General features: G+C 40.1%; 1 protein-coding gene and 1 long non-coding RNA gene across 2 annotated transcripts in view; both read right to left on the bottom strand.

Moving 5' to 3' along the window:
- The window catches only part of LOC124255909 (rho GTPase-activating protein 8-like), a 29,708-nt gene extending 14,947 nt beyond the window's left edge, over positions 1-14,761 (bottom strand). Inside the window, exons 1-7 of the mRNA XM_046689859.1 lie at positions 14,747-14,761; positions 14,174-14,380; positions 13,053-13,113; positions 12,569-12,656; positions 8,762-8,893; positions 4,545-4,631; positions 4,324-4,422 (exon numbers count right to left, since the gene is read on the bottom strand). Of these exons, the coding sequence (XP_046545815.1) occupies positions 4,324-4,422; positions 4,545-4,631; positions 8,762-8,893; positions 12,569-12,656; positions 13,053-13,113; positions 14,174-14,380; positions 14,747-14,761 (689 nt within the window). The remainder of the gene's footprint in view (positions 1-4,323; positions 4,423-4,544; positions 4,632-8,761; positions 8,894-12,568; positions 12,657-13,052; positions 13,114-14,173; positions 14,381-14,746) is intronic.
- A 1,271-nt stretch (positions 14,762-16,032) lies between these two features.
- Positions 16,033-24,349, bottom strand: LOC124255874. The gene is made up of 3 exons (XR_006892779.1): positions 24,337-24,349; positions 19,621-19,624; positions 16,033-16,545 (listed from the first exon to the last, which is right to left on the bottom strand). It is a non-coding gene; the product is annotated as an uncharacterized LOC124255874 (long non-coding RNA).
- Positions 24,350-27,443: the final 3,094 nt, after the last annotated feature.

The raw sequence follows: 27,443 nt of genomic DNA, 5'->3' as shown, positions 1-27,443 counted from the left end.
ACCTGAGACGTCCTCGGTGGTGATATCTCTCAGATAATGGTTTGCAACCACCATATCGGATTTCCAGAAATAACCCTCCATTATTTCAATCACATTTGTGTAGAACAATTGTAGAAGTTAGCTTATAATATCATGAGTATTAAGCTCATGGAGGGTCGGAATAGGTCCATCCGCATATGCACGTAGTATGACAGTTCTGATCCAAATGGAGATATAGTACATGAGACTTCACTCATGCGAAGTTGATGATAGAGGAAATAATCTGTTGCATTTTTCCTCCTGTTTGGTTTGGTGGAGATAAATTTACAGTGCTCTTGCTGGCCAACTTGATAGAATCATCGATCATGGGGTCCAAGTATGTCATCCAGGCGTTGTTCATAAACCCTCACTTGTGAGATGTTGGAGCACTATATTCATATCCCCAGGTTGGGCGAAATTTCGCTTTTATTCTCCAAACAGAAGTTTAGTAGGTTTACTAACCATCTAGTTGTGTTAGTCGCTGATGAAATTCAGCTGTAGTCTGAAAACGCTGTGGATTTAGATCCACTTGTATCTTCGCTCTAGGTAATTCGCCATGGTCCTTTTGACGCATGTAGGTGCACAACCAGGTGTGTCTGTCCTCGCTTGAACTTTATGTAAAATCGCCACTGACTGCCGATCCCTCGCCTTAACTTGACAGGGGGAGGTCTCTAACTTGAAGAAAGGCAGTCTAATCATGAATGTTCAGGTTAACTGGACTGTAATGAGGCTTGCTCGCTCACTGATATATAGTTGTCACTTGTGACGTAAGTCTTGAACTGTGAATTGAGATCGACCTCTGTGTAGGTCGTTGTCCCCTCAGCGGTCCAATCAGAACAAGGCATTTTGATTCTGTATAATACCCGGCGCTGTGATGTCACCGTGTAGCGGGAAAACCCACCTTGAATAAATTCTTGTCGCCGCTGATATTAGCATAAACGCCGGTCTTCACCGTAGCTTCCGGGTTATCCGGAGTGACCACGCGTTTCGAGGGTTAATGGTAATCGCTGAAACCTCCGGCGCCAAATATCTCGCTTCTGTAATTTTATGCTGGGTAGGTTATTTTCCCTGGTTGTCGGAAAGTAATTTCAGTTTTGAATATAATTCCGACTACCTTATATATATAGGGTATAAACAACTTGCAAGTTGTGAGCTTGTAGACTGTATACATGAATGTATCGGGCCATAATTGTAGAATTAACGCTGAACTTGTTGTACATATTTCTTTCTCAGAAACTTTGACGATTAAGAGTTATACTCGCTGTAACAAGGCTGCTGTTCAATTTCGATATTGAATTGTCTGCAGATATGCGTAATGGTCACGCATGTAGATAATCGTATCGCCGTCCGGGATTGTATATTAGCAATTTATAATGGAATAGTTGATTTCTGTGAAGATCTATGAAATGTCGCTGACTAATAATACAGCTTATCGCTCTGTGTTGTAAATAGCCTGAGCAATTATCTTCGCTGTGAGGCTTATAGATCGCATCTGGCATACAGTTGATAATCAACTTATGCGATGTCTTGAACGGACTGACGAAAGTAGCTATATATGACGAGTGGCTAGTATATGGAAACCTTGGAGGAGACTTCCTCGTGAACGCCGAGACTTCGCTAAGTTCTCAAGCATCCCTTCTAGATCTTCTGGGTGAAGTAGACTTGAGTTACTTTAGCCTTCGCGACCATCGCGAAGGTGTCGAAATCAAAGCCCGATTAGTATATATATATATATATAAATATATATATGAGCTTTGCTTCGCGGAACAGTCTCTGTGTTTAACAGGATGTGGATCGGGCTGCCGCTTGCCTGGTGAAGGGCCGCATGGATCATCTTATCATATTCAGAAGTCGTGTTACTTAAGTCTGGTGATAAGTGTCTAATTGATCGCTCTAGATCTATTTAGGCCAGCTTAACATACGCCTCGTCATGGGTTCAACAGAACCAATATACGATTGTAGTTCTTATACTTGATATCGATGATCAACTTGTCTATGGGTTGATCTTCTCGAGACTTGTGAGGGGAACGTTGATAGTTTCGGGGCTCTTGTATAGTCCCTCGATGTCCTTCTAGATGATGATGATCTGGATTCAGGTGTCCTTTCAAGATGCCTTCGCCGAAGCTTCCTCTGCGCGCCCGTCCGGGGAACGACGATATGACCTTCGCCGAAGGCTTCCGTGGATGTCTGATGGTCCGAGTCCACATCTAGGGATGAAACCGCGATAAGGTGATGATTTATCCTGCCTTCGCTAAGTCCTTCGCCGGCTGCTGTACATCTAGGTTCTTTCCCTCTCGCCGCTGGCTGCTGTACATCTAGGTCTTTCCGCCAGCTAAGGCCTTCGCTAAGGCTGTACATCTAGGTCCTTCGTCAAGGTGGTCCGTGACTCCCCTTCGCTGAAGGTGACATCGCCCCTGGCTGCTACGCTGACGGGGGTGCCTCTGGGTGCTGTTCACGCTTGGAGCCTTCGGCGGTTCGACCCTGCTACCGCGAGATATAGTGGTCCTCCATGATGTTCATAATTTGTCGCGATCATGTCTTCTGGATGGTCTGCGACGCAGGTCAGCCGGTGCTTTATCTGGCGGGTGTTAATGGAGGGGTCCACCGAAAATCGTCCGACATCAGTGTAGAGGCATCAGGCTGCATGGTGATCTCTGCTGATGTCGCTGTAGCTGTCACCGGTCGCTTCTTGTATGCACGCCGGGATGATGATCAGCTGATCATCGAGAGGTCCAGGTCATCGGCTGGAACAATCTCGCTGAGAAAGTCCTAGTAGACTTCGCTGATTTTCCTCAGAGGTCGACGCTGCCCTGGGTGTGCGACGCCTGGCGCTGGAGTGTTGGTAATGATGGGACCCTCAGGACGATCATCATCGATATCTGGCGCTTGGTACATCAGGCTGCATGCTGATCTGAGCCGACATCGGTCAATCTTTGATGTACATCTGGTATGATGACCGGCTGATCATCAAACAGGCCCAAACTGCGATGGGAACGGTCCCGGCTGTTGAGATGTGGTAGAAAAACCCTCTAGTCTTCTGCTGCGACGATGGGATGTCTGGGGAAGCAGGATGCTTCTTGAGATGGCGGACTACGCCCCACACCTCTCCACCACTCTAGCGAACACCACACGGAGGGGAGTCGGCCAACAGCAGTAGACTGGCGCAGGGTTCCGTGTATCAGTCATACTAGAGTCTGCATACGCCGACCTATCTGCTGTGCGCGCAAACGCAAAGTAAATATTAATAAAAAGGTAGAATTGGATAAATTAGTACCGCGAACTGCAATGTGAATATAATAAACATGGCTACTGCATTATCATATTAAAGGCGGATCAGCAGCAGCATAAAAACGTGAATCTGCAATAGTACAGAATTTTCATCAACGTAATCCACTGAAACAAACACGGCCCCGTGAATAAACTGTAGAAAAACGACTAAATATCAATATATAATCGCTGAAGGATACTAGCTAAACCTCTATAGATGTCTATACGAGGTAACTAACTAAATATATTTCAAAGGATATAGTGTGTCGGGAGACACAGGCGCTCTCACGTCCAGCTCACTGGGCGAAGAAGGAGAGAGTGAGGCACATGGGTAGAGGTGTCGCCCTCGTTCCCGCGCTTGTGGAAAGGAGGTAACTCGTGGTGAATACTAATTAGTGATTTTAAATTGAAGGGAGCTTCAATTAGGGAGATACAAGTGTTCCACTATGTTCGCAAGAAGAAGAAGACAAGCAAAAAGAGCATGAGTCAGGATAAGGAAAAATTGTATTTATTTACATACAGCAATATCACACCATACTTAAAGAGGCCTGCAAGTAATCAGGAATTGGCTGGGAAAACAAGTGATTGACAACATGAACAAGAATTACTGCTATGAATACACAATGCCATTTAGAAAGTGGTCAAATGAACATATGCTTTATTTGGGATTACACTTTCTTCGTAAAGTACAAATTTTAGTGTGGAAGTCGAGGTGGCTGAGAGGGTTAGTGTGCTGGCAATTTGGTGCCTGACTGAGGGTGTGGGTTCGAATCCCACAAGGGACTCAACCCAAAAAAGTACTAAAATTTGTACTTTACGAAGAAAGTATAATCCCAAATATAACATATGCTGCATGAATTACTGCTATCAGTGTACAGAGATGTAAGCCAGGTCACACACTGATTGACAACAGATTTTCATGTCAGCTCTTATGACAAGCAAGGTATTTCGGAGTCCTACATATTCTGCCATGAAATCCCAACTAGGAGTATAGCTTAATGTTGTTCTCTGGTTTCATGTTATAATTTATTGACTCACTCTAGAACCGGAGGGGGCACAGACAGCTGGTCAAAGTGGAGGTGGTTCTTCAACTCCATCAGGTAGTCCACATACATCATCTTCCTGCCAAACTTAGCACTGCAGTAAGAAACACAAGTTCACATGAGACAATGTAAATAACTTGTACGAATCATTTATACACTCGGATAATATTAATTATTATTTCATACGTAATACTTATGATATGATAATATATGTACCTTATGAATGGCTTGAAGATGTTCCATAGGATCTTGATGAAGTTTGTTGGATGCACCAAATATAAAGCCTTTAGATTTTTCTTGTATCTGAAAAACAAAATTGAGTCCAGATACTTCTCACACGTAACGCTTGCTGTAAACATGAATGAGTTATTCTTAAAGGGCAAGTGTACACCTTTAAAATTAACCTTTTGTCTTGCACGCTTTCTTCATAAAAGTGTTTATCAAGTCGCTTTATATCCAAACCCGCATATATACCAGAAGTAACTAATTTATTATTTATGCGCTATATCAATTCATATTTTCAACATTTACCAAGAGTTCTATGTCCACAATAAACACACCATGGCTTATGTCCCTTAGAAATGACGCCATTGGTGCCCAAACGATAAACGAATGACGCCGCCAGACCTTATTAGACCCATTTCACGTGGTGCAGGTATAGGTGTGGTTCTTGTGTCTCGATGCGCAGGCTACTGTTTTAATCCACCTGTTGCTTGGCCGCCAGCTTGCTATGTGGTCAGTTCTACACTGTAATGACGCTTGCAGTTTGAAAAACGATACATTGTACTAAGAGTGTTACCACGCAACCAAATTGTATAACATATACAACCTGAGTCGGTCGTCTTCCAACAGTACCTTTTTCATGAAACCTATAAAACGTGATGCACTACATCTTGCTTGCCATCGGTGAATATGCCGGCATTCTACGCTTGTTACTAAAGTTCTTACATAAATCGCACGATATGTCACCCTCTTCCACCTAATTCACTTTTATATCGATAGTACTCTACATCACGCAGATAAATGCAATTTGCAGTTTTGAACACTGTTTGAAATTCGCTTTTCTATGATAGCATCCGCTGATTGTAGATAAAATTTACTGAAAATTACATGCATCGTGAATCTCGCCAGTTTTGACACATTACTAAATCACCATTCACCGCGCTTTATGTGAATTTATGGTAAAATGTCAAATTTTACTGGGAGAATTGAATTTAAAAGAAAAAGATGTATCATTGTGATCAGCAATAGTTTTGTTGTTGTATGATCAATCACTAATGCTCGCTCTGAAACATTATCAATGAACCGAGAATCGCTGAGAATGTTTTGAAAAATACGCAAACGCCAAAGTGAAGTTTCAGCCATATTACATAGTGTTTATAAAATCACGCCACATGTATGTCGGTTATGTTTCGGCCCATAAAATTCAACACCATCTTCCTTACATGAATCCCTGAATTCCTCATACAGTTCAAAATAAACTGACAAATGGACTTTGTCACCAATAGGAAGTGTTTCAGTGAAATCTAACAAAAATATATCGAAGATATGAGTTGCCGCTACTGTGAAAGAATACTTGTTTGAAATGTATACAAAGCCAATCTCAGATTTTACACTTTGTATCCGTCACTTCACTTGTTGCATACAATTGCTCATTAGTTTTAGAACATGCATGGGAAAGGTATCGTGAGCGCTTTATAGTTAAATAAAACAGGTGTATGCCAATGGTTTTCTAGATACATCACAACATATTATAGTTTTGAAAGCATGACGCCATAACTGACGAAACTCACGCGACAACGATGACGGTACTTCTCTTAATTTCTGACTATTTCCCTTGGTCACAATGAAAACAAAAGAAAATAACAACCAGCAGACTGTCAGAAGTTTCGACTACTTACATGTCACATTTATGCATATACGCGCTGCTTGAAACAACGAAAATGTCCTTCGAAAAATTCGCGGTCAGTGAACACGCCCATTTTGCAAAAGTCGCCTCGATAGTGATGTCATACGGACGCCAACATTGTTATACATATTTGGTATTTTCATTGAGGCGAGGTTATGAATGAAAATACACACGACCAACTGGCCCTGCTGCTTACATTTTCTGTTCTTATGCTTCTTCAGATTTTCACTTAACTTTTTTCACGGATTAATATCAGTATTATTATCTTTTGATTTGGGACTAGACAGGAGACCAGTTTAAATTCAAGTGGCACCAATTACGCCATAATCAAAGGGCGTAACTCTGGCCTGTTTAGCTCGGCAAAAAAATACCTCATATTGGCATAACATTTCAGCGCTTATTTTGAGGGTTATACTTACGTTGTAAAAAAAATGAGTGTATATTTTCAAACATTGGTATTAACTTATTAAAACAGTTCACTTTGATTCACATAAGAATAAATGTGATTTATTCGTGTACACTTGCCCTTTAAAATTTAGCACTTCCATTACAAGTAGCATCTCATCATTCTTACAATCCTATATAGATTGTTTGTATGGCAGGAATAAAAATATACAAGAAAGTATGATTTTTGCTGTCTATTTTTTATAAGACCCAACCCAAGGGCAAAGTTTTTCTTGCGAAAACACAATAACCTCTCATTGTTCATTAAATTGAACAGGGAAGACATTCACACGAAGGTGATTGCCGCCAGAGTACGGTGATCTTACATCCGATAAAATGTCACCTTCCTGAGAATGAACCTCCAGAACAGCCCACAAACAGTTGGTCGCATAGTGAAACCGTTTAATGCCATTATTCTGCTTTTATGTGAAGCATGGGCTATCAACTAGATCAAGGAAATATTCGGCTTATTTATTACCACAATTAACTAAATGTACAATGCACGCTTCAGATAATGCCCAGATCTATACAGGTTCTAAAAAGTCACTCTGTTGATATGTTTCTGAGCATCTAGTTAATCCTCTCAATGCTACTGTCTAAGCAGCAGCAGGACTGCAGCATAATGACATCCCCCCAAAAAACTTGCAATAATTATTCAACAAGTCGGATTTACGTGTCATTTGAAGTGCTTGGATTAATCTTGAGAGTCATGGATATCTTTGTCATAACCTAGATTTAGGGTTTGATTGATTGCTGTTTAACGCGACACTCAGCAATATTCCAGCTATATGGCGGCGGTTTGTAAATAACTGAGTCTGGACCAGACAGTTCACTGATCAACAGCATGAACAATGATCCACACAATTGGGATACGATGACATGTGTCAACCTCAGACCACACAATCCTGTTAGTCGCCTCTTACGACAAGCATGGGTTACTGAAGACTAATTCTAACACGAATCTTCATGGGTCCAAGTTAGGGATTATGTGATTTAGATGCTATAGAGGACCTCGTGGACATCAGGAACCCCCTTAACTTACATGACTCTGCAAAATGTTTAGTTTTGTTTGGACACAAATTTCTTTTTATCATGCAGAAATAACATACACAACCATAATATTCAAAAGATAATTAAAAGACAAAATCAGAAATTCTTGATATTTTTGTTTTTAAGTGTTTTCCTATAAATCACAGACCCCAAATGAACTTGATAATGTCATTCCATTTGTTCCTTTACATGCCTGAAACTATCTATAAAACTGGTATGGCCTTAAAGAGGGCATTTTCAGTACACAAGGCATAAGGAAACAAACACCTCTTTTTGAACTGTCAACCTCTGTTTGACTAAGTTCCTTATGTTGTAATTACCCAGGAAGTGATTCAGGTTTCAATGAATGTGAACAGGAAACTATTTTATTGATTGAACCACTTCAAAAATACTACCACTTGAAACCCAGTGAGAACATAATGTACATTCATTGAGAACAATTATGATCTGGGTATCCTTAGTATAAAGGTAAATGGATAGTTTACATACAAAATATCAATGTTTGAATATGTGCTGGAAAAACAAGTCATTTTCCTACCAAATTGTTGTGGAGAAAGGTAGCACAAACATATCAATGAATGAAATATATAATACAGACCATAAGCTACAGCACCTATGTGAGCATTCAGTTGAATATATCATATTCACAGCCTTTGATACAATGTGCAGAACCAATCTCAGTATGTTCTTCCTAAATTAGGGGAATAACTCTCAACATGTTGAGTACTACTAATTTACAAAAATGATACACATAACATTCATATTTCTTTATACTGTTCAGTATTCGATGCTTACTGATAGTTCACTTTCTAAAGCATATACTGATTATATTCTTTTTAAAGCTGCTTTTTGACTGAATCAAGAACCAACACATCTTCCACATATGTTTGGTGGTGTAAGGATACTCTGGTTCCTTAATGCAGGTGTCACGTATAAGTAAAAGATCAGTGAGATTGTTGGCTGATGCTTAACTTCAAACAGTATAATTCATTTGAAAATGCTTAGCAAAGAGTCATTTTCTCCCACTTACTTTCTGTCGAACTCCTTGTATGCCTGCATGAGCCAGGAGAGTTTTGGCTTGTTCCTGCTGGAGAGGCCATAGTGGAAGTAGACTATCACATAGTCCTCCTCCACGTACTGGTCCAGAGTGTGGCGTATGTACCTGGAACAGGGACATCATCATGTAGGTGTTTGTTGCAGAACAGCTTGGTCATGGCTGCCTGTGACGAAAGCCTGGACAAGATATATCTGTGACTATTATAACACGCATCAACCAATTGTTGGACCTTGGCAGTGATACTTCGCAATCAAACCTGGATCTTGAGAAGATATAACTACGATAATTCACAATAAAACCTGGGAGAAGATACAGCAGGGGTACTTCACAATCAAACCTGGATCTTGAGAAGATATAACTACGATAATTCACAATAAAACCTGGGAGAAGATACAGCAGGGGTACTTTGCAATCAAACCTGGATCTTGAGAAGATATAACTACGATAATTCACAATAAAACCTGGGAGAAGATACAGCAGGGGTACTTCACAATCAAACCTGCACCATGAGATGATATTACTACGATAATTCACAATAAAACCTGGGAGAAGATACAGCAGGGGTACTTCACAATCAAACCTGGATCTTGAGAAGATATAACTACGATAATTCACAATAAAACCTGGGAGAAGATACAGCAGGGGTACTTCAAAATCAAACCTGCACCATGAGAAGATATAACTACGATAATTCACAATAAAACCTGGGAGAAGATACAGCAGGGGTACTTCACAATCAAACCTGCACCATGAGAAGATATAACTACGATAATTCACAATAAAACCTGGGAGAAGATACAGCAGGGGTACTTCACAAATCAAACCTGCATCTTGAGAAGATATAACTACGATAATTCACAATAAAACCTGGGAGAAGATACAGCAGGGTACTTCAAAATCAAACCTGCACCATGAGAAGATATACTACGATAATTCACAATAAAACCTGGGAGAAGATACAGCAGGGGTACTTCAAAATCAAACCTGCATCTTGAGAAGATATAACTACTGATAATTCACAATAAAACCTGGGAGAAGATACAGCAGGGTACTTTGCAATCAAACCTGCACCATGAGAAGATATAACTACAATAATTCACAATAAAACCTGGGAGAAGATACAGCAGGGGTACTTCACAATCAAACCTGCACCATGAGAAGATATAACTACGATAATTCACAATAAAACCTGGGAGAAGATACAGCAGGGGTACTTCAAAATCAAACCTGCACCATGAGAAGATATAACTACGATAATTCACAATAAAACCTGGGAGAAGATACAGCAGGGCACTTCAAAATCAAACCTGCACCATGAGAAGATATAACTAACGATAATTCACAATAAAACCTGGGAGAAGATACAGCAGGGGTACTTCGCAATCAAACCTGGATCTTGAGAAGATATAACTAAGATAATTCACAATAAAACCTGGGAGAAGATACAGCAGGGGTACTTTGCAATCAAACCTGGATCTTGAGAAGATATAACTACGATAATTCACAATAAAACCTGGGAGAAGATACAGCAGGGGTACTTTGCAATCAAACCTGCACCATGAGATGATATTACTACGATAATTCACAATAAAACCTAGAAGATACAGCAGGGGTACTTCACAATCAAACCTGGATCTTGAGAAGATATAACCACGATAATTCACAATAAAACCTGGGAGAAGATACAGCAGGGCTACTTTGCAATCAAACCTGCACCATGAGAAGATATAACTACGATAATTCACAATAAAACCTGGGAGAAGATACAGCAGGGGTACTTCGCAATCAAACCTGCACCATGAGAAGATATAACTACGATAATTCACAATAAAACCTGGGAGAAGATACAGCAGGGGTACTTTGCAATCAAACCTGCACCATGAGAAGATATTACTACGATAATTCACAATAAAACCTGGGAGAAGATACAGCAGGGGTACTTCGCAATCAAACCTGCACCATGAGAAGATATAACTACGATAATTCACAATAAAACCTGGGAGAAGATACAGCAGGGGTACTTTGCAATCAAACCTGCACCATGAGAAGATATTACTACGATAATTCACAATAAAACCTGGGAGAAGATACGGCAGGGGTACTTCGCAATCAAACCTGCACCATGAGAAGATATAACTAACATAATTCACAATAAAACCTGGGAGAAGATACAGCAGGGGTACTTCGCAATCAAACCTGGATCTTGAGAAGATATAACTAAGATAATTCACAATAAAACCTGGGAGAAGATACAGCAGGGGTACTTTGCAATCAAACCTGGATCTTGAGAAGATATAACTACGATAATTCACAATAAAACCTGGGAGAAGATACAGCAGGGGTACTTTGCAATCAAACCTGCACCATGAGAAGATATTACTACGATAATTCACAATAAAACCTGGGAGAAGATACAGCAGGGGTACTTCACAATCAAACCTGGATCTTGAGAAGATATAACTACGATAATTCACAATAAAACCTGGGAGAAGATACAGCAGGGCTACTTTGCAATCAAACCTGCACCATGAGAAGATATAACTACGATAATTCACAATAAAACCTGGGAGAAGATACAGCAGGGGTACTTCACAATCAAACCTGCATCTTGAGAAGATATAACTACGATAATTCACAATAAAACCTGGGAGAAGATACAGCAGGGGTACTTCACAATCAAACCTGCACCATGAGAAGATATAACTAACATAATTCACAATAAAACCTGGGAGAAGATACAGCAGGGGTACTTCACAATCAAACCTGGATCTTGAGAAGATATAACTAAGATAATTCACAATAAAACCTGGGAGAAGATACAGCAGGGGTACTTTGCAATCAAACCTGGATCTTGAGAAGATATAACTACGATAATTCACAATAAAACCTGGGAGAAGATACAGCAGGGGTACTTTGCAATCAAACCTGCACCATGAGAAGATATAACTACGATAATTCACAATAAAACCTAGAAGATACAGCAGGGGTACTTCACAATCAAACCTGGATCTTGAGAAGATATAACTACGATAATTCACAATAACACCTGGGAGAAGATACAGCAGGGGTACTTCACAATCAAACCTGGATCTTGAGAAGATATACATGTACCAGTGATGTTTTACAATCCATTAGGAATATATCCTAACAGGAATACAAACCACGAATGTGATAACATCAATATCTATGAACAACAACTTTCAGGATATTCAAGGATGCAGCATCTTAACTTCCTCCTGGATGGCTGTTTGGTAAAACAGTAACAACATGGAAACTCATAGAACATCAGTCACTTTCCACTGGCCTATCATAACCATTCAGGAAACTTAATCATTAACCAAAAGAGTGAGGCAGTATGGTTTTACGCCGCTTTTACTTTTAGCAATATTCCTGCAACATCACGGCGGGGGACACCAGAAATGAGCTTCACACAATGTACCCATGTGGGGAATCGAACATGGGTCTTAAGTGTGACGAGAGAACGCTTTAACCACTAGGCAGCCCAACTGCCCGTCATCCAAAAGAGATTGAATTTATCCTGTTCATCTATTTTGCAAGAAAGACAGCTACAACAGGAGGTATTGACACATTAACCACTGACCAATACTTTAACGTTTCTTGTTTTTCTCATATTTTTTAACATGTTATCATTAATGGAACCAGTACTGAGATCTGGATTCAGGAGATCCTGAGAATCTCATACTACAGCTGAAAATATGGAGAACCTAAGGACCCCAAACACTTCAAATACTGAAATCATTCCTTTTTAAAAATACTCACTGTAAGAGTCTCTGGTGATCAAAGGTTTTGTTGGAAGGTAGTTTACATGAAGAAAACACAATGACCTTTCTTCCCCACAAATCGTCCCCTGAAAACAAATATTTACATCATTACAAGTGATTCACTTCAGACCATCAAACATGCAAAAGACACAGAATCAACTGAATTTAATACATTGCAAGGTGTTGTTCTTGCTTCCAGTGTTTAAAGATCACTCAGTAATTTTGGTTGTTCTGTACGACTCATGTGGGAGTAGGGTACCAGGGGCGGATACAGCTTTTTGAGAACCGGGGGATGCATTTTCACCCGAGTTTCAATGGTCATTTAACAAACATTCAGCGCAAAAGGGGGGGTGGGGGTGGGTGGTTTGCACCCCTGCACCCCCGCCCTGGATCCGCCTATGGGTACACTCACCTATTTGGATTATTCAAGATTTATAAGATTGCAACTTATTCTAGTTATATTTGAGAGGTCAATGGCCAACCTGCTACTTCGATGATCCCATACTTCTCCACATCACTGAACTCGCTCTGGGCCTCCTCCTCCTGAAACAACAAGGAACAGTCCACTCTGAATGTTCATCAAGGTGCCATGTTATCTGAATCTTGTTGATTTGTGCCTACAGTGCCTACTATAGAAGCCAGAAAGGAGCATGAGTGAGTGAGTGAGTATGGTTTTATGCCGCTTTTAGCAATATTCCAGCAATATCAAGGCGGGGGATACCAGAAAATGGGCTTCACACATTGAACCCATGTGGGGAATCGAACCCGGTCTTCAGCGTGTCGAGCCAACGCTTTAACCATTTGGTTACCCCACCGCCCCAAAGGAGCATGACATTTCTATAGTGTTTCGGGGTGGATATTACATACAAGATGCATATTTCCTTTTTGAAACCAAACTTACAGTAATTTATGAGTTGAAAAATTTTCCCTTGTCTGAACTACGAATGCTCTACTGTTAGGAAGGATAACAATATATGGATGAACAACTTCTTTATTGCTGTGAGAGCGACGTTTCGGTGTGTCACTTGCTTGATAACAGTGTTACAACCTACACCGAAACGTCGCTCTCACAGCAATAAAGAAGTTGTGCATCCATATATTGTTATCCTTCCTTACTGCTCCAACTTCTAAATGCCTCTCAAAGAAGTTATGCTCTACTGTTATAATCATGTACAAGAGAGAACATCTTTCTTCATCTTAACATTATGACTAATAATACATTAATATCAACAAAGTTTTGTGACAATATTTTCAGGACTGAAGAAACATATTAACAAAACACCTATTTGAAACAATGTTGAACCTACAAAGAAGCAAATGAAGTTATAGTGAGGGAGTGGCTATAGTTTTACACTGCTTTTAGCAATATTCCAGCAATATCATGGAGGGGGACACCAGAAATGGGCTTCACACATTGTATCCATGTGGGGAATCGAAATGGTCTGAATTTTAACAAATCTGGACCACAAAATGAATTTTCCTTTGGTAAAATTATGCAACGCATTTGTTCAAGATTAAGACAAAGAAAAGCAACTACTGTTTGACAGAGACTGCCTTGGCCAGTGAAGTGATACACCATATACACATGCCCAATAGTACCCACCTGGGGTGTACCCAGCACCTTCTCGAAATCCTCCTCAATGATGCCATCAGGTGTGATCGCCCCGCTCCTGAATGCTCCACCTTCTGCCTCCTTTGCCAATTCTGAAACACAAAGACAAAGTAATGAACTCACAGAAAGCCTGATCTGGTATGAACCCACCTTACACTTGTCCTCAGCAGCATGTTTCAAACAGGGAAACAATGTCTTCTATTAATGGTGCTGGTAGCTCCCTCTCCATATTATCAATGTGAAATTTGCTTTAGGTATAAGTCTTTGAGACCATTGGTAACTGTTAACCCTTGATACAATATATTAACAATTCAACACAAAAATCGTCAAAATATGTAACATTACTATAATCAAAGACGTAAATTTACGTCTTTGCTACAATGTACAAAAATGAAATAACAAGGAGAAAATTAAAGGTCTATGGAACTAAATGATGATAGGTGGAATAGCACATAACAATGAATATGATTTCAAATATAATGTGTCAAGCTCGCACAATATGCTACAAGCAAAATTAAATATGTGAAATGATTTCTAGTTTTCCAACACCATTACCATGATTACCCGTCCATTTGGCATGCGCTATAATCTGACCCATCATAAACCCTGTGCATGTGCAGGGCCTGTGTGTTCTCTGGCTGGCAAATCAATTGTAACATATCTGCTGAAATTGAAGCCACATATTCCTTGTTTCCTCTTGAAATAAGCAGATCTAATAAAAATTTCCTCAGCCTTAGTCCAAAGCAAAAATCCTTGTTTCACAGGATGGTTTGGTCATAATAGTTTTCTGTGTGTTGGACTGTAGTGTTGCAATTAAAATGAAGAGACTGGGTTTTCCATGAAACAGGAATTCCACTGTCTGGCACAGCACTAATGGCTGATAATATTTGTAGACTGAAACCAGAGACATCGCTCTAGGGACTGAATACATGATGTGGCCTGTGCAGTACATCAAACAGTTTAATGTTGACTGCAAGTGATTCTAAACAGTGTCTGCATGACCCTGATCTTTGTCCTAATTAAACAATAAACACACATCATAGCTTTTGCTGAAACTTTTTGCATTAAAAATTCAGAATTACTGATTGCAAATTACCAATTGAGAAGACTCTGGGGTTGTGATGTTTGGTGAAACTGACCAAGCTGACCTAACATTGACGTTGTCCTAATCCAATCAAATGTTCACCACACTCATAGTGTTCATATCACATGTATATTATACATTAACAATCCCGCCTTTTAGTCTCCAACACTGCTCCAGCTGAGCTGCATATTTGCACAACATAGCCAACATTCATCTCCATTACCCAATTAATGTTGAGTTATTGGTGTACACATATGAAAGAAAAATTAAAACCAGACATGGCGTAACACTGCATAATTTCCCAACAAACCCTTTTCATGCCAGTATTTCTTTACACACCGATTTAATTCAGGTGTCACACTTACATGAACAATACGGACATGAATAATGCATAACACAGGCACTATATCTTGTTTCTTGTTCAGTAAGACACATATACTGTGCCTGGGATTTATGTAACATTGTACATGCCAGCACAGACATAGATACACCAATAACATAAAAATGTCCAGTAAAGTTTAAAAACACACGATAGACTGGACACGAATAACCAAAGAAAACTCTTAATACTCAATGTTTGTTTGTTTCACTCAACGCCACACTCAGCAATATTTCAGCAATATGGTAGTGGTCTGTAAATAGTTGGGACTGGACTGGCAAGAGTCTCAATGTACGCAGTTGAGATACAATGACATGTGTCAACCAAGTCAGCGAGTCTAACCATTTGATCCTGTTAGTCGCCTCTTATGACAAACATGGGTTACTGAAGACCAATTCTAACCCACATCTTCTCGGGGTACAAAACTCAATGTGAATGATAACTTGCTATTTATTAGGGGTGTCACGATACACCAATCTCACGATACGATGTGATCACGATTTTAAGGTCACGATACGATACGTATCGCAATACATAATTTTCGCGCCTTTTTGCGGAAGGCTGCTTAAAGAGGGATGTAAATCTGAGATACTTTACTAATAAATTCTTGTAACAATCATGTTAGTTTTGCTAATAACTCAAGTCACAAGTTTCCCTTTTATATGTCACAAAAGCTGTTAGTTTCCAACCTATTTTTTAAGTAAAGCTAGCTACATTTATTTATCGGAGCGGTCTCGTATAATTTTACCATCAAGACTTTGAAGGAGATGGATATAGCATAAAAATTTGAATCGATAAAGTTTTAAAATAGGAATCGATACAGGCAAGCATGTATCGCGTATCGTATCGTCAGTAAAAATGTATCGATGCATCAATACATTTGCGTATCGCGACACCCTACTATTTATACTGTGAGTATTATCAGAAACCATCAATCTCCAAGTATATTCACCAGCATTTCTCTAGCATACTTGACCTGCATCCATCATCCAGAGAACCAAGTGTCATGCAGCAGGTGTTACTAGCCACAAGGTGTCTAATCCATAAAGAGTCAATGTCATGAGCTTTCTTCAGATCAGTGACCATCAATGCTTGCCAGTCTCAAAAGTGGACAGATGTGGCGACATCAGATTTATTACTCAGTCAGTAAGTTTAGGGCCATTGGGATTGTGTGTGCATGTCAGTCAGAAGGCCTTGGTTTCAGTGCTCAGACATCTGATTTTCCCTTCTGAGATACAGATGAACTTTTCTCGAAGCAGTGCATTAAGTAATATTCCCTTACCAAGAAAGGTGTTTGTACACTCAGCAATATTCCTGTTACACGATGATCAACAACAAGGCAGGGTATTTTGTGTGCAGTCTCTAATGTACAGCATAGCAGATGGGCCATTCAGTCAATAACATACAAGGCTCTGCCTTAAGACAGAAATAGTGATAACAGTCAAACACTTAGTGAGAGAGGAACAAACCTTGTCAATGCATAATACTTGAATACTAATTATAAAATAGAATAATTGAATACCACAACAAATAAACATCTATGTTCCAGATCAGATGAGGAGAAGCAGCAAAGATTCAAAATTACTAATGAAACTCAAAGCCATGCCATGTCACCAAAAAAACACACAACCATAGATTCTGAAACATTGTGTAAAAAATCTTGGGAACCCTATTTAACACTTCTTCTGTTAGATAATTTACATCACATAAAATAAAAAAAAACACACTAGCAAACAACCTTTTGGAACTAAGCATTAATATAACTAAATACCAAAAGATTAACTTGGGCTACAGCATGAAACACTACTTTAATCAAATAGGACTTAATAGCTGACAGGTTACCATAACAACAACTGGATTGAGCTGAGTCATTCTGGGTATGTATACACGGGATCTTTTGTCCTTACTGTTTATTTTCCTGGTCATGTTTTGCATTAGCAAATAACATCTGAGGGAAATCAGGTATTCACAAGTTAGGGTTCACTTCTGAATTTATGTGTGGTTTAAAAACCAAAACGCACTTCATGAATGAGGTGATAATACCATAATGACCCCAGGATCAAATGTACCATCTGATTTTTTACTATGAGTCTTTAAACTGAACCCACAATTCCATATATACCTTGCAAACCTCAGTTCTGCCACTATGATTATAACATCATTGATGATTGAATGGCTCTCCTTTAATTCTGATTAACTGATTGTTTGTAAGTGTCCATCTTTACATTATCATGGAGAAACGTGCCATTCAAAATTCAATTTATAATACAAAACGTTCAGCATGTAGAGATAATAAGTGTTCAGTTAGGACCTGTTCATCCAAATTTCTTTCAATAACACATCTGAATCTGACACACATACAAAAGAAGAATCGAAAGATTATAACCTAATCCTGAGATTCGGAATAGATACTATGAAATTAAAAGGTTGGCAGTAAATCAAACATGGAAACATGTAGTGACACAATGTATATTGTGACTGTAGTAATAAATCTGACTCCTCCAGCATCCCTCCAATCTGCAGATGTATGTAATGGTTTTGCAGTCTTCTATTTTTCTACTTACACACAACCGATATTTTGTCAAAATGCAGTAACATGGTTGACTCTCATTTTCAGATATTCCTTACTAAAAACACAATGCAATAAAAAAGCATATGCATGGTAATACAAATAGATGCTCCTCTACATGTAGATTGCACAAGTCTTTAAGGTAATAATTAATAGTTTAAATGATAATTGAAACAAAAATATAAATAAAATTAACACATTGTCCTGCCGTCTGTATATCTAAACTTGCCTCTTTGAAGGATGGAATGACTATACATCCATGGGCTTAATATTCACTACAGCCTTGGAGAAAGGCTACTCTGCATGTGACATGTTTGTAACTTTCAGAGCTGCAAATGTATACAAAGGTTAGCATTGTAACATTGTTTTTGCTGGAAAACCAAGCAGTGATCAATGTCCTGACCTACTAACCTTATATTGTCATCTGCTAACATGTGTTTCCTCAATTAACTACATGCTGAAAGGTCAAATAGTTTCCATGCCAAACACAGCATGTCAGAGCAAATAGACAAATTGTCACGGTCTGTCAAACACAACACACTGAGGTCATCACAGTCATGATTATCATGAATCTAAACTCCTTACAATTTCTAATATTACCACAATCTATCATGTTTCACTCCAACAAAATTACAGAAAGTCCAGTTAGTCTGATAGATGAATCGACATTAAATGACAGGAAAAGCTACATCTAGAGGTTAGCACACAGACCTAATACTGTTACAAAACCATATATGTTCAAAAGTCAGAATTAGAAATTAAAGTTCTAGAGTCTGGGTCTATCATAGATATTTGAAGTTAGAGAATGTGTTATCTCTTACCTTTAAAAATGTCATTTATGACAAGGACCCTTTCACTTCCCAGTTTAATTTGAAGTGCACTGATGCTTAGGAATATATAAACATCTTGTCGGAAAATTATTTGAGTTTCTGTCCATTCATACCCTACAACATAATAAATTACTACAAGAACTAACTACTCATCTGATCACTACTGTCAGTTGTACAGCTGTGAGTTATGTCTTCCCACAAAAAAATGTATTTTTTCTATCAACAGTAAATGTTGATATACAGCTTGATATAATTTTAATACAGAAATCATTAAACATGGCCAGTCAACAATGAAGCATGGACCCTATCGAGAATACAGATCATTACACTTGAAGTTACAGTCACATCAGACTGTAGATCACATCAGACTGTAGATCGTTCACAACAGTTGTTAAAACGTGTGAGACTTCCTGAAGACCTAAAAGCCTGGTTTTCTGTCACTTTCTTACAATGAAATGCTACATTTCTGAATAAAGCTGCAATAATTTTCAAAACCATTTGACATTTTGTACAAGACTGATTTTCAAAAACAAACTAAAAATAGGAAACTATGTAACTTAAGTTCTTTTGAAAAACAATTCTGTAACGTTTCTAAAGAAAGTAATAAAAAAGTTATAATCGAAAGAAGACAGCCCGCAAACATTTGAAAATAATTCAAAAGGTCTGACCTCATTTGCTAATGTTAAAACTGAACAATTTAGTAGTGTCATCAGAGTTACAAGACTACACCCCAGCTGAGGAAATAACCCTTGACACATGGAGCAAAGATCACCAACATAATTTGGTTTCATTATAGCATTCTTCAAAGGATTGAGGATTGCATCTGTCACTCAGCATCAACACGATATGCTCATTTACAAACCCAAATGCGACACAAGTCAAGTCTGAAATGTCCAACTGCGCATTATTATTGAGACAACAAACAACTTTGTGACGTTAACGTTACCTCGTAAGACGTAACACAATCACAGCTGTGATTGACAGGTGTCACCTCCTATAAGTCTGGGAGGTGATAAATCTTGATCCATTAGTACTACAACAGTGTTAGAGGTACTCAGGTATACAATGACTGCTTCACACTTACGTTCATGCCCAAATGGCATCATCCCTGTAAAACAATACTACCTTGAGAACAGGGTTAATGGTCGACAAGGCTCAGAAAGAGAACCACACTCAAGTTACCTTATTAAACTTATAATAATAAGAACTAACATACATGTAAGATATGATCTTAAGAACCATGAATAATAATAATAATAATAAAATGTCCTGAGGCTTAAAACATAGGTAATCCATTTATTATGATTTTGTACCACTTTTCGACTAACAGGCATTGAAGATGCATCTTACCAATATCAGGGATTTACCTCGAGTCCTGTATTTCAGGGTCCCTGGGACTCATGTTCTTAATTTTCAGGGGTCCTGGACTACAAAATGGGGGTCCTAGACACTTAAATATTACTATTAATACTGTTATTGTATTGTGTACCATGATCATCACATTGTAACAGTAATTAAAATGATACCATAACCCAGCTAGTTGCAAACTCAGTGATAACTTATTGTTACTTGATTGGAATTTATACAAAAAGTATTTGGACTTTTTCTGCATCCCTGTGGATGCGCTAATAAATTTCGTTGCGTCTAATGTGAAATTGTATGCGTATAGGATGCAGGAATTCGCGTCCTGTAAATCCCTGCAATATATCTGAGCATTCAACCTCACTGTACTGATTTATCAAATATATGCAAGAACATAATGTGTAACTCCTGAACCATGTATGCACCAGTTATATATATGTAGCTCTAAAAACTGACTACTTTAGGTGTAGCTTCACCTTGTACATGCATAATCGTCATGATATTTACCATTCAAACATTCCCACATCCAGAATGTTTACATTAATTTCAGTAGATTTTAACACAGGCTTCTTCTGGGTCACTACCTCAATACAACTGTCACATGGTGGGAAAACAGTCTCCTTTAAAGGTTTTGTTGGTTTGCTTTTGGGCCTTTTTTTATTACTGTTATCACAGTGGCATATGCATAACCTAATCTGTGCCAGGCCAACTTGGGGCTGATAGGTCTGAACAGCCTACACCATCTGGAGTGACATGCAATGGCTGAGTTGCAACAGAGTGCATGTGACCTATTTAACTACACAAGGCCTAGTCTGTCTCACAGTCCCTGAACCACATTATTTTCCCTACTGCCTAGCCCTCTCTGCAGTGCTAAAGCCCTAAATGAAACAAGTCTCGATTTCCTCAGGTTCTGAATCTCTGGTCTCCCTGGGGCTCCTTTTCAATTTAAATGGGCTTGTTTGTTACTATCAAAACTAGACATATTCAGAGACTAAGCATTAGTCTACACAAGGCCCTTCAATTGTGTACCGGGAAAGAGAGAGAAGCAGCCTTACAATCACTATTTAAGAAACGAGTTATTTCGCCCCTGATGCAAAGTTTGCCTACAGTAAATTTTGCATATATACATAAACCAATAAAACTTACAAACTATACACATAATGAAAGGGTTTGACTAAATATAGTCCATTTTCACTGAAAGTGGAACTTATGCTAGTACCTAGTAATCATTTACATTTGCATATTTATCCTTCAATGACCTTAATGGAACCATATTTATCCGTTGGCAGTAATCCTCTAAGAAGCCTACCCATTATATGATAGATAATCAGCTTATTTCTCTTCCCCTACATGTCGGTATATTTTATTCAAAAAGATGCTGTAGAGAAAAAAGACAAAATGGTGCCAAGAACTATTTTTAACAGCCTATTTTAATCTTAACAGGATGAACCAAGTATAGAGACATGTTGACAGGCAAGCTACATGACACAAGATGACAGGGGGGTAGAACGTTCCTCACACCAACTCCCTGACCATACAAAGCTGTGTCAGGACTGTCAACCAGTCGTACAGCTCCTATCAATCAAACTGTCAAACACATCAGACCACCTATCACTGACAGTCAAACTGCCAAGGAAATCATGTGTCTGCTTCTTGAAAATCAGGTGCAAACTAATGAAAGCACGTCAGATTGGTTTATCGCTGACTTGATTTCATATTTGAATAGGTTTTTTTTAAATTATGTGTGATTTTTAATCTGAACATATTTTTCACTAAAAGATGCCAGTTTGCAAGAAGAAATAGGAACCACCATGAATCACATACCAAGTGTTGTGCTGTTATTATGAGTGAGTGAGTGAGTTAAAAGTTAACGTCACCTCGGCAATATGCTGTTATTATGAATGGGAAAGTCCATCTTTTTTTTCAAGATGGTTTCATTTGGGAAGGCTCCATATTTTTCAGGATGATTTTACTGGTGAACGTCTATATGTATTCTTCTTGATGACATCACCTGAAAATGTCTACTTATTGTGAACAGGATGATTTCATTTGGGAAATACATATACTTTGTAGAAAGATTATCTCCCTTAAAATGTATAATTACATATGTCCTTCACGATTTCACTTGGGAATATCAGTAATTATTGTAAACAGGATGACTTCAACGTCTATTTATATCCTTCACAATGATTTCATTGGGAATGCCTATATATAACTTCAGTCATTTCAACATTTCACTTAGGAACAGTACAGTACTTCGAAATGGTACAAGGTTCCTCTGTACACTGATCCTGAATGTGGTATTTACCAATAAGGCAGTACTTCCTTGACTTCATCTATATCTACATATCTATCTGCCACCTTAGCCTAAGATCTAAACATAGTAAAAATCTTCTTGAAGTCTTAAAGGTCACATGCAACCAAAAAATCAAACATAATTAAAACACAATTATTACTTCTTCATGACATATAATATGCATTGCTGATTATGAAAAAACAAATAAACAAAATTATAAGCGTATAATCGCAAATCAAAAGTGCAATATTTTGTACATGGGTTTACCTCCCTCGAAACGAAGCAGCCGGGATACCGAACCCAGTCAGAGCGGGTGGGTGTGCACTCAAGTGTAACGGCTGGTTCATTAGCAGATGCCGCCTTCACGGCTCATTGTGTGTGTATATATAGTGATGTTGGGTTTTGTAAATACATGCTCATTTTTTGTGTATAACATTTTGCAATCAACAGACATCATAACATGTCATGTGTTCAAGTATCACACCTGCCTGTCTGTGTAATTACATAATGTGACAGAGACCGAACTCGGGCCATAAATCAATGCGTTTTGTTTATGGCGTATAGCCTGATTGGTGTTAAGTTCGAATTGCATGTGGTCAGTGATAGCAGCTGTGTATTGAATATTGTCATTAGCAGACAGGCAGGCAGACACACAGGTGTCAATAAACAAGACATTGAGTTTTGTCTGTGACAACGACATATCTAATCACAGTTAGAAATTCTGTCAAGGCTAAATAATGACATTGCTTTTAAGTATCGAACTGAGAAAGTGACTCGGTAAGAAGAACGTGTGGTGAAATAGACAAATGAAATTATATAAACAGTTAATTTACTGTCATAACATATAAAAAAGCTCGCGCCTGTGAGATATCAACAAAACATCAGGAAAATAGCTCACACCAAAGCCTTCACCGAGTATTCACCCGACAACCCGCTTCCAAGCTGCGCAAGCCTATTTACTTGCGCACGTGCTATGAGCGCAGCCCAGCTGTTGAAACCCGTTTTCCCCAGAAAAGTCTGGGGAAAATTAGTGAAACAGTAGTATAGGGAATGGGGGTTCTGTGACAGGCCGATTAAGAGCGTCATTATATATCTATTCCGCTTCCAGCCCCCAGTATAAATTAACAATTTCGAGCAGAGACACCATTCGATGCACATCATAGGAGCCTTAAAATCTGTAGAGTTTCGGCAACCCCGGGCGGGAACGAGGACGGCGCCAGATGCTAAGTTCCCCAAGGGGATTCTGTGACAGGCGAACTATGAGCGTCATTATAGGCCAATTCCTCTTCGAGCAGAGACATTCGATGCACACCACATCACCACACGAGCCTCCCCAAACATTCATAGAAGTCCTGGACGGGGAGCACAGCGGGCAATACGCTCTCGCTAGTGGCTGCGTCTGTGCTGGGGGTCGACGCTTTCCCTCCAGGGGCTGTATTCCATATTTTGCGTAGTCGATTGGAACCGATGCCGAATCGTTGTCTCGTTTCTTGTGCTGGGACTTTTCCATGCATCTTGCGAATCTCCTCCACTTGGTATTGTGATAGTTGTCTTTTTGAAGGCATTTGGTTGCGCAGTATATCTACATTCGCAAAAATTGTTTATATGGGAACACTAGACATACTGGGGTACACTAGACAGAACCTAGAAGTTTGCTAAGTATTGCTAAGCATTTGCTAAGTATTGCTAAGCATTTGCTAAGCATTACTAAACATTTGCTAAGTATTGCTAAGCATTGCTAAGCATTTGCTAAGTATTGCTAAGCATTTGCTAAGCATTGCTAGGAGATTCCTGGGAGAGGATTGGGATTCCTGGGAGAGGATTGGGATTCCCATATAGGCATATAGGAAGTATGGGTATATATATAACTAGGAAAAAACAACCATGCCACCAAAAAGAGATTTACCTTCGGATAAGATCCAAGAAATACGTTCCCTTCGAGGGGTGCTCCCAGCAAATGAGGTTAAAAAGCGCTTCGGTATTGGGTCCACAAGACTCTATGACATATGGAGAGATCCAATCGAAGAACCAGAAGTATCACTGCCAGTCGATGACCTACAAGTATCGTTGCCGGTCGGCGAACCACAAAAGGTGACTCGGGATAGTTCGAAAGTTACAATACCTGGTAGTACGTTACCAACCATCCAGGACTTCTACGATCGCCTGGGGAGTCTCGAGGCTCGTGTGGATCAAACCGCGAATACATCGTCGAATTTGTTGGTTGACATCCTGTCGAGGTTGGATAAGGATGATGACAATGACGAAGTCCTGGAGGAAATAGAAGAGGAACAAGAAGACACCCGTCTGGGTATCCAGAAGGTGCGGGAGATGGTAGAATCAGCCCAAAGGTTAACCTATGTTTCGATAGCTGCCGTATTACTCTGGAAGGTCATCCACAAGACCTGGGAGCATAGCAAGCCAGCAACACCCAAACCCCAAACCCCGGACCCCTTTCACATGTAGTAACATTCATTTAGACATTTGACTCCGCATAAGGTATACACCATGTGGCCCGTGGGAACCCATTATTGCAAATGGGTATTGCTCGGCAAGCCGACAGCCTGCGGTAAACGCTGTATGACTGAATATTGCCACTCGCATGCCCACTGTGTGAGAAAGGGTCATATCAATTATGTTTGCAAAGTATGCGGCATAGGGGTCAAAGGACATTATGGGTTGTGCAAAGACCATGGAAGGGACGTAGTTCGAAACCAACTTATTTACGATAAGAAGAAAGACTACCTCAACGAACGTAACCGACTGCTCAGGACGAAAGTTTAAGGTGCGCTTCATTTTTTGAAAGCTGACAGGGTTATCTGCACATTGAAAACGCCCTATTAGACATGTGGCTCCGCATATGGTATACACCATGACTACTGCCATCGAACTCAAAGCTCTCGCCAAAAGTCGTGGACTGACGGGTTATTCCCGCCTTAGGAAACCCCAACTGCTCACCTTGCTCGATATGAAATATACCAAGCCCCCTACCATGCGAGACCTCAAACTCCATGCTAAAGAACGCGGATTGAAGGGTTATTCCCGCATGAGAAGAGCCGAGCTGATCACCTTGCTGGAAGACACCAGGCCAGTCGAGTTGAGATTTGTGCAGACGGAGCATGCCGTGGGTAAGTATCTCCGGGGTTGGATAATGACGGTTGATTCCAATATCGATACCGGTACAGTCAAACCCCCCATCGCTAGTAAACTCCGCGAAGAACTAGGCGACTTGAAAAGCATCAAGTACCAACTAACGATGAAAATGGAGCTCCAAAAACAGAATACGGACGGCAGTACTGAGTACGTTGCACCTTATTTCAGAGGCAAGCAGGAAGTCCTAACCCAACCAGAATTGATTGAATCCTCCATCGACGCATCGTTGCAGAAAATACAAGAGTCGTTGGAGAGATATACCCATATGGGCTCTGGATGGGTGGTAGACAAAATCAACACCGTTTATCTCGACATAGCGAACTACATGCCGCTCAAAGGTGGGTTGCACATACCGGTGCCCAAGCATTTCAAGGCTAAAAAGGCCCTCGTTAACCCCAAAACCCAAGGCGAATGTATGTTAACGACACAGCGGTGGTGGCGGTCATAGCTGCTACGCATGAACCAACGGGCAATCCGGGCAGGCGTTCCAGCTATCCATCGATCGAAGAATCCGGGTTCGACTTCACGGGTGTAGAACGCTTAACACCCATCTCCTACTGGGCGCAATTCGAAAAGCAGAACAAGGTGGCCGTCAACGTGTTCGGCCACGAAGGCGACAAAACCATCGTGCATAGGATAAGCCCTGTGGGTGATAAAACGTATAGAACCAATATATTCCTCATCGAAAAAGACGGCCAGTATCACTACACGGCAATAAAAAATCTGAGCCGGCTGTTGCACGATCAATCGATGCACAGAGAAAAGAAACACTTCTGCGAACGATGTCTGCACGGTTTTACGAGAGCCGACCTGCTGCAAGCACACCAGGGGGATTGCTTAGGTGTAGGAGAGACGGCGATCCGAATTGACATGCCTAAGGAAGGCGACAACATCTTGAAATTCACCAACCACAAACATCAGATGCCTGTGCCTTACATGATCTACGCGAGACCGGCCCTCATCAAACGGGTCGGCCACGACGTGCCCAACACTGAGCAAAGTTTTACGTGCAAGACCCAAGAACACCAAGCCTGCGGGTTTGGGTACGTGGTCGTCCGATGTGATGGACAAACGAATGCTCCAGTCATCTACCGAGGTCCTGGCGCGGCCGAACGATTCCTGATGTGTTTGCAACAGGAAGAGAAAATCATTAGGAAAAAGGCTGTACACCGCTGCCCCCATGCGCATGACCGGAAGGACCAAGTCGCCCACAAGCGCAAGCTGAGAATTGCCATATATGTCAGGGGCCGCTGAATGGGGATGTTGTGAGAGATCACTGCCACATCACCGGCCGGTACCGAGGTGCCGCCCATAACGCGTGCAATCTCCAGCTTAGAATCAACCCTAAAACAATCAACATCCCCGCGTGGTCTTCCACAATCTGAGAGGGTACGATGCCCACCTGATCATGCAGGCCATCTCGAAGGTGGACGGTGATATCAAGTGCATCCCCAACAACATGGAAAAATACATCTCGTTCTCGCTCCAACGGTCTGAGATTCATTGACAGCGCAGTTCCTCCTGTCATCGCCGATAGTTTGGTCAAAGCCAATGACACCTTCCCCATCACTGGTCGATACACCAATGTCGA

The sequence above is a fragment of the Haliotis rubra genome, unplaced genomic scaffold, assembly GCF_003918875.1.
Source record: "Haliotis rubra isolate DU_JTF1 unplaced genomic scaffold, ASM391887v1 Scf1159, whole genome shotgun sequence".
In the NCBI taxonomy this organism is placed as follows: Eukaryota; Metazoa; Mollusca; class Gastropoda; order Lepetellida; family Haliotidae; genus Haliotis; species Haliotis rubra.
The sequence above is the reverse complement of the archived record's forward strand: the minus strand, read 5'-3'. Positions and strand labels throughout refer to the sequence as shown.